This window comes from Abrus precatorius, unplaced genomic scaffold (genome assembly GCF_003935025.1).
Source record: "Abrus precatorius isolate BTA unplaced genomic scaffold, Abrus_2018 Scaffold9, whole genome shotgun sequence".
Classification (NCBI taxonomy): domain Eukaryota; kingdom Viridiplantae; phylum Streptophyta; class Magnoliopsida; order Fabales; family Fabaceae; genus Abrus; species Abrus precatorius.
In genome coordinates this window covers 11,370,584-11,380,059 of record NW_020874439.1, presented here as the reverse complement: position 1 = coordinate 11,380,059, position 9,476 = coordinate 11,370,584, and the positions used below count along the sequence as shown (strand labels likewise).

Sequence of the window (9,476 nt, the reverse complement as noted above, 5' to 3'; positions counted from 1 at the left end):
GGTCTTAGATCACATTTTTCATTAACACTTGAAAGTGAACTAAGAGTTCCTCAGCTGTTCCTTATATCCTTAATTAAAAAATAATAAAAAAGTTAAACAAATTTGATAGAACCAACAAACTAGCTTCAATATTTGTTTCAAATAATCCCTAACAAGTAAATAAAAACTAAGGATAATAATTGTGCTTCCTAGTTGCAACATCATGCTCCAAGACATAGAGTGCATGTTTGATTTTTTATTAAAACTTTAAAAAATTAAGTAATTATTTCTCTTAATTTAAGCATTAAGCTCAACCAAACATGCTAATAAATAGATATCACAGTCAAAATAAAATAATTTTTTCAATTTTTTTACAGAAAAAATTATTTTTTGGGCAGTAAGTAAAATGAGTAAAAGATTTTTTTATAAAAGTATTAAAATTATTAAATAATTGTTTATTAAAAGTATTGAAATTATATTTTTTAAATAATTATTTTGTTTGTAAAATATTACAAATAGTATAAAGTATGAGTATAAATATAACAAACTAATTATTTTATTTTGATGTTTTTTAACTCTTCACTTCTTTTAGAATAAGAATTTGAATTATAAAAATAAAAATTACTTAAAAAAATGACTATCATATCATGTTATTTAAAAAAATTAAAAATAAAATAAGATAAAATAAATTATTATATTCTATCTTCTTATGAAGCTTTGTCTTCGTAGTGCAAAAATTCAAATCTTAATCGAGAATGCTTTGAGAATTACTAAAAATTGAGTGATTTCAATAACTTAACTCAAACTTTTTATGCAAAAAAATAAATAAATAATAGAATAAATTTATGAAATATTAAATTAAAAGAGTTAGAATTCAATCACACCAATGTCAAGCTTAAACACTTACATAATTTTAATAACTTTCCATAAAATGTAAAATTAATCAATCTAATCATTAAATAATTTAACTATTAAATTATTTTATATTATTTTTATGATCATAAATATTGAATTTCATATAATTTAGACATTTATATGTATATTATCTAAATTTTAATATTTATTTATATTTTAAAAGTATAACAATCATTGAAATAAAGTAATGTGTTTGAGTATTTATTAATTTTATTTTGATATAAAATGTTATAAAGTTAATTTAATAAGAACCTTCAAATTAATAATTAGATTAATTAATTTTACATTTTATGAAAATTTATTAAATAATATATTTGTTCAAATTTGATATTTAGTATCAACGCATCCTGATTCAAATTAAAATATAAAAGCTATGTCATTTTTAACAGAATTTATTTAATACACTATAAATATAAAAAATTTTACATTGTGAACCAATTAAATACACAGAAGATATAATTTTAAAATTAATTATTACAAAAATTAACATTTTTTAAACATGACAATTATTAATTAGAAGATAATATAAAATTCTTTAGATTGTCATTACATTTCAATTAAAATATTTTTAAGAAATTTCACGACTTTTAATAATGATCATGTTCATTTAATTAATCTTTAGTCTTATTTATAGATGAATGTATAAGTCAACGCATGTTATTCACATACAAAAGTAGCCTTCTTATTAAGTAATACACACGTGTGCATATTAGATTGCAAAGGAAGCATTTTGGCATGTGCATATTAGATTGCATATGAAGCATTTTGGCAAAGGCAATTATTTTTTTCGATATGAGATATTATTGATTTATATAAAATAGTAAAAAAATATGTAGCACTTTTAAATAAAAGTACTAAATAAATATATGTCAAATATAACAAATGTATTATGATTTTTGTATAATTATTTTACATATATTTTTTATATATTTGTATAAAATCAAGGATATATTATATTTGTTATATTTTTATTAATTATTGTATGAGATTTTGGTGTGAAAAACTTAATCCGAATGATTAAAAAATTAGAAAGACTAAAAATACAATTAGAAAAATAAGAATTAACTTTTATCATATTGAATTTTATTAACTTGAAATAAGCATTGCATGGTAATTTCATTATCATCCTTTAACACAGTTAGATTCTAATTTCTAGTAATAATTGTGATTATGAAAACAATTAAGATGGTTGTCAACTTATCCAGTGTGAGGAGACAAGTTAGAAATTAGCATAGAATAAACATTTTTTTTTATCTCTTCCATTGACCTTGATGGCTGTTCTAACTGGTTCAACATAAAATCTACTTAGTCACCAGAGTTGACCTTTTGAAGAGCCAAAAATTGTAAACGTGGGACTCTAAAGTTAACCAAAATAATACATAATGTGGTATCCCACCAAATGGGTTAACATACCATTTTCTCAATGATGTGCTGCCATAAACCCTTTCTTCATTTCCAAATAGAAAATCTATATGCAAAAATATTGGCTATATTACTTATAAAGGATGGTCAAACTATGGTTATGACAATAACTCTTATTTTTTAGCTAATTGTTTTAATTTCTTCACTATCTTAAAATGATAGAGTAACTTTATTTGCACATGTATAATCCTCACAACACATACACAAATAATTTTTTTTTTTCAACTCCATTATTAGCCTCTCCATAAATAGTGCACAAAAAACATCTCAAGTGTTCACTTTTCTAAATTAAATAAATAAAATAAGCTATATATATATATATATATATATATATATATGCATGTATGTTAATTTGTGTCATCATTTAACTAGATATGATGCTCAATTAGCCCTTTGTCTTCCTCGGTGATCCCCAAGATTGCCTGCACCAATTGTGTTGAGTCCAATGGGGATTCACTGTGGAATTAGCTTCCAAACCCCTAAATTGCTTCCAATCTCGAAGCACCGCCTTCAAGTCCGCCACCTTAGCGGTGATGCTCCGACAGCAATTGGCATGGACGGTGGTGACTGCCCTAAAATCTTTACTATCTTGGCAAAATCCACTAAAATAAAGGGTGTCTAAAAACCTAACCCTAAGTTTCAGGTGTGCAATAATACCACTTCTAATGAGGGCAAGAAGCACATCTTGCTCCTTTTTGCCTTTGGATTTGTCTTTTTGTCCATACCATGTTTCAAACAAGGAAATGGTCTTGTTGTTTGACCTCACAAAGTAAAATCCAGTGTTGATTAGATGCATTGTTGACCAAGGATCACCAAGGTATGAGTCTGTGCTGATTTGGATGTCCTCTTTCTCATCCTTGCTCAATCTTGCAAAGGGGTTTCTTAGCCACATCACATCAGTGTCCTGAAAAAAATATGAATGTGTTGCTCATTAGTTTAAGAAGGGAATGAAAACTATGAAATAAAATTGTCAAAAATATAAATACATTAGTCATCTTATAGCTAATTATGACAAGTCATTATTTAATAAAAAATATTTTTTTCTCTAATATGATTATATCATGTTATTTAACAATAGAAGAAGATATAAACCAATTCACAATTAATACTATGCATAAGGCGAAATATAAATCAATTCACAAATAGACTTGGAAAATGTTGCTACTTCATTCAATTTTTTATTGTATACAATTTTTTAGTAAATATTCCTTAAATAAAAATAAATTAATATAAACATACTGTTCTAATCTATTTATTTATTTTTATAACATAATAAAAATTTATCCTACTTTTTTGTCTTTTTCACCAAAACCTTACTCCTAAACCTTTTTAATAGTTATTTTGTTTTGCTAACCAGTGTAAAAAACATATACTAAATTTTTTTATATAATATAAATAATTCAATACACTATTTAATACTATAATTTCTAATAAAAATTTATTTTTATTATCTTTTTATTATATGTTCTTATGCAAGAGCTAGAAAAATTCAATAGTTATTATCAAAACTAGAATCTTAAATGCTCTTTACAGCTCAAGCCGCTTATAATTAATTAGAGGACAATTATTAAGAACTTTTATTGAGTAGAAAACAAGTATTTAGAATGAAGTACAATTACTCTCTTTTGAATGCGAAAAAGCGTAATCAATACCTTGGAATTTTGCACATGAATGAAGGGTGGAATGATTATAAATTTAAAAGTCAACTTTGAATAAAAACTATAAAGTAATGGAAAGTACCCCAATAGTTAAGGCATGATGAGTTCCATGGAAACACAAGTGCTGTTTTGATATTTCAAGATATTGACAAGTCATTTTATATGTTGTTTGGTTTTGTTATTTTAACTTTAAGTTTGAATTTAAGCATTTAAAAATAAAAAATTTATTATATTTTAAAAATTTTAAACTCAATTTTAAAATTTGAAGTCAACAAAAGCTTTATAAGTTTTAATCAAACGTACCCTTTTGATTTTCAAGTCATTTTTTTTTCTCCTAGAAAGGAAAAAAAGCATAAAAACTACACTTAGTATACCTTTCTATATGTTAGCCTCTCATGCTATATATATCAAATAAGAAAGAAAACATGAACAAGACCACTCACATCAAACCCCATAAGTATGTAACTTTTGTAAGTGAAGTTTGACAAATTTAGAAACCAAATTAAAAACAATTTTGTTTTTCTAAAAAAGATTTGGTATTTCATCATGGAATTCTAAGTTTCACACAATGATAAAAGAAGGAATGCTTATGCAGTAAGAAAAAGAAAATACTAAATACTATTTAAATTTTCAAAATATTAACATCCTTACCTTTTAATTTGAATATTGAATTAACCTCATTTCTCATGCATTTTTTAAAAATATAAGAAACAACATGAAATAAGGAAAATTTTATAACAATTTATTGAAATAGAAAATAAAATTAATAAGAACCATTTTATCAAATTAAGCAATAAACACTTCGGATTATTAAAACCAACTACAATTATCTGGTCTTCAAAATTGGCAAACAGACAAACACTTTACGTAACTCTTCACTAATAAAATGAAAATTCTTAATCGCTAAACGGCTAATAGTAATCATTGTAATATTTATCAAATAAAGAAAATATTAAGAACTACTTTTTAACTTTTAAAAAAATAATATCAATATTTTTATCTCTTCGCTCCTAAAAAACTATTTTTTCTTTTTCAAACTTATCTTCTCATTTAAATAAAATTAACTTGATTATTCAACAATGAATCACTCTCCTAATATCATATATGATAACTTGAAAGTTCAAAGAAACAAAAACCATAATGTTAAAAATTCAAAGTAGATCATTCCTTTCAGCTTCTCTATATATGATTATAATAAATGTCCCTTTTGGAACATTTATGAGAATGTGACTTGCACAAAACTTTATACCAAGTGCAACGTGTCCTGTATTGTTAAACTTTATTTGTGCATAGTAATTAATCAAACCTTGCTTCACGGATGAATCTGGTAATATTTAATGCTAAAGTAAATGAATATTGATGCATAATAAAGCAAACAAATGTTATTCAAATATCCCAATTTATAGTATATTTTAGAGTGTTGATAATATTCAATAATTAAATAAATGAATATTAGAAAAAATAAATTTATCATATTAAAGTAGTCCATAAATTTATAAATTTAATTAAAGTATAGTATTCACTAGGAGAAGAAATTTCCTGAGTTTTTTTTTAAATATATAAAAAAGAATAATGATCGATTCTATTCAAGTTGATTTAAGTTCAAAAACTTAATTAATAGGTTTTAAGTTTGGTTCCACTTGAATTCAATTGTCAAAAAAAGAAAAAATCAAAACAAATTCAATTGATTTCGCTTGATTTGCCGATTTTATTGGGTTGATTAACTTAAACTTAGAAATAATGTTTATGTACGCTTATTATTTATTAGCTAATTACTTTTCAAATGAGAAGTGTTCCATTTTATTATATTCAGCCTACAATCTTAGACCACTAAACATGAGAAGGAGAAGCTAACAAGCTATTTGGTTAGAGAAAATATTCTCTGTTTTTATTTTTTTTAATTTCAGTTTTAATTATAAAATTATTACATTATTTTTATTCTAGTTTATGTTTTTAAATATTTATACATAAAAATGCATTTTTATTTTCAATATTTTGTGCACAAATATTTAAAAATAAGATGATAGTTTTGTAATTAAATAGAAGAAAAAGAAAGATACCGTGAAAATGAAGTTGTAGCCACGTTTGAGAACTTGCAAGAGGAAAAGAGTTCTTTGCCACATCATCTTGATGAAATCTTGAGACATGTAAAGCTTTTCACCTTCAAAATCAACACCTTCTGTTTCCAATCTGAAGCAATTCAACCTCAGAAATTGGCACCGATCATAGGCTGTTCGATCAACAGCTACTACGAGAAGATGATCAATAAGAGACTTTGTTCCCTCTCCAATCCAAAAACTACTAAGAAATATATCAAACATTGTGGTATCACTCTCCACACTTTGCTCTGCATAAGCCTTATTCACCATTGCAATTATCACCGTTTTGTTTCCCATTGAGGCTTTTGCCAAAGCAGAGTCAAGGGCATCTCCATTTGCTTCAGTTTTGGTGCTCTTCAATGTATGCACAAAATTCAAGGAAGAAAACCAAAAATTAAAATGATGGAGCAAGAAAATTAAATTAAAAAAAAAAAAACCAAACCCCATACATATGATTGTTGCAATTTTTTGAGACAAAAACTATGGCAATGACAACGTTACTCTTGCAATCATGCATAGGATTGAAAATTTCAAAATTTCAGCCAGATCATAAATACCCATGATTTGTTCTCATGCAAAAGATAAAATGAAATTAAGACATGGGTAATTTTTGAACTTACAAAATTTGATTGCTTGCAGAGTGGTGTTTCATTTTGGGTAATTAGAACCAATTGGTTGGGGAAAGAAGAAGACCAGTGGAACAGAAAAATAAGCCCAGCAAAGAGTAATGTTGCCGTAGTTAAAATCCCAAGTGTTTGCTTAGGATTATCCATGATTCTCTATAATCTCTATGCCTTTTTAGGTGTGAAGATACAAGAGTTGAATAATATATATATATGGCTATGGTAGAATGGTCACGTATTAGCAAGGTAGACAGAATGACCAGTTTTTATTTTATTTCAAAACTTTGATTATTTGAGAATGGTCCTGACTAGACTCAAATGAAGAAAATATGAATCTGTCGTGTGCATTGGGGTTGGTATACAGTTTTAAAAACATGATTTTGGTGTACTCTTTACGGGTCATTGTAATGCTTATCTTTTATTTTGTTACCCCAATCCTTCGGATTTTAGGTATTTAGTTAATGTCAATTTATATCTATACTAAGTTTACATTACTAGATTTTATTTAATTTCCAACTAAAATAAAAGCTGACATAATTGTAAGATTTGTATAATTAAGATTTTAAATCTTCCATCAATAATTTACTAGTGAATTTATTTTAATATATGTTCAATTTAATTCATTATTCTATATAAAAATTTGATTTTTTTTTTAAATTTCTTTTTAAAGTGAGATATTTTTTATTATATATATTTTTCTCATCATTTAGTATTCTTTAAAACTTGATATTAAGTCATGTCAACCCTTTTGAACTTAATTAGTTATTCAAGATATGGTTAGGAAAAGTACATTATCTGAAAATTAAAAGGTATAGTTTGTAACTAAAATTTATTAGTTGCAAGTTGAAACTTATTAAGCTGCAGGTTTATTGTATTAATAATATTTAATAAAACTAATCATTGAATTAATTAATAAATATAAAATAACATAAAACATATAATTTTAGATTTTTTTAATATAAGCTATGCAAATTTGATAGTTACCTCAATCTGTTTGTTATCAAATAAATTAGTTAAAAGTTTTGTTTAGTCTTCTAATAAATTCAGTAGCATTCATCCATTTGATTTGGATAAAATTATTTCTCCTAAAAAATAGAGACTTATGTATTTGTAATATATGAATGATTAATATCTCTCTTGTAGGTAAATTGGTGTGAGATATTTTACGGAATAACCCCAAATCATGAATTTAGATCATGAAGGAAAAATATATGAAAAATAATTCATTGTGAGCTATTCAAGCAGGCTCAAAAGATTTTATTATTTGAAAGAGCATTCTAAAGGTTTGTAGTATCTTGAGAGATTGTTTTAAGTTCTAGTTGAATTTTGGTTCATCTTTGGTATGATATTGTGATTGAACTAATCTTGACTCAATTGCTAATTTAATTGATTTTACTCACATATCATATACAAACCTCCAAGTTACTGAGTTGTTTGTTCATGAGATTTGGAAATTGAGCTATTTTGTCAATTCTATCCCACAATAAATCAAAGCTCATACATACACCAACAAACAAAATTATTAAAGACTACAGATATTTGGAAGATACAAAGAAGACTTATTTTGCAAAGGTAGTTTATGGTTGGCTTAGTGATTTGAGATCTAACACTTCACCAATTTCATATTTTGATTAGGTTTAGAAGTTATTAATAATGAAGAAAGTTAAATTTTTCATTAACTTATTTGTCATGGATCTTTATCCACACTAAGGCTTTGCAACATTATCATGAGTTTACTTCCTTAAACTCTTGTCATAGATATTCTTATGAACTTGAAGACATTAACTATGTTCCTCCTTTGAAGAAGTTTAGTTTCACTTGAAGTTACAATATTTCCATTATAATTTCTATGACTGTTACGATTTGAATTGATATCTTAGTTTAAAAATTGTATTTCCTATTTATTCATTCTTTGATGGCTTTGAATTTGGAGGAATAGTATACTCTTTGACAAGAAGAGGTATAGTATATATCATATTTTGGATTTTATTAGTCAGTCTAAAAATGATTGCACTTTGTTAATTTTTTAAATAAATTAGCCCTCAAACTCACATCTTGTTTAGAAATGTCATGTGATCCAACATCTTTCAAGTACTGTAAAATTAATATGGATGATAGTTGTAAGATGAATCATATGAGTTGTAGTCATGTTATACAAGATTGTAGTGATAAATGACTAATGAAATTTTTTTTTTTTTGGTAAAAGTCTGCTCTTAGTACAAAATTGAAAGCAATCTTTTGAAAACTTGGACAAATTAAAAGATTATGATAAAATAATTTTAGAACCTGATTGCTTAAAGCAGTGAGCCTTATTATAAAAAAATTAAGATTGATCTCTCTTGAAATGTGTTTTATTTTTTACGATATTTATCATATCATGCAAAGCTGCTTTCATGTATTCACATATCATCTTATTTATGAAGTTAACTCAGTGGAGACAAATTATCTCATTTGACATCCTTGTTTAAAAATTTCTTTTACCCTTAAGATAAAGTTTCTAAACATTCAGTTTTAGATAATTTACATATTTTATAATTTATTTTTCTATTTTATTTCCTCTTTACAAACAAAAGTAAAAAAAATATATTATATACTCCTAAAATTCTTTAATCATATCCGAATCTTTCAATCAAGATCCAACATAATGCACTCTGGGTTCGATTTGATTTCTTACAACGACGTACCTGGGTTCGATGTGTTGTGTTCGTAGATCAGTGGCTTGTTGGTTTTGTTGATCACCACTATACGGCATCGATCTTTAACAAATTTGTTTGTGTGCG

The 9,476-nt window shown here is 25.4% G+C and overlaps 1 protein-coding gene across 1 annotated transcript; it reads right to left on the bottom strand.

Annotated features, from left to right (window-relative positions):
* Positions 1 to 2,701: 2,701 nt before the first annotated feature.
* Positions 2,702 to 6,445, bottom strand: LOC113850802 (uncharacterized protein At1g28695-like; the record flags this gene model as incomplete). The annotated part of the gene is made up of 2 exons (XM_027481337.1): positions 2,702 to 3,220; positions 6,035 to 6,445. Coding segments are annotated over 2 exons (930 nt in total), but the record flags the coding sequence as incomplete, so codon positions are not given.
* Between the last annotated feature and the right edge of the window lie 3,031 nt (positions 6,446 to 9,476).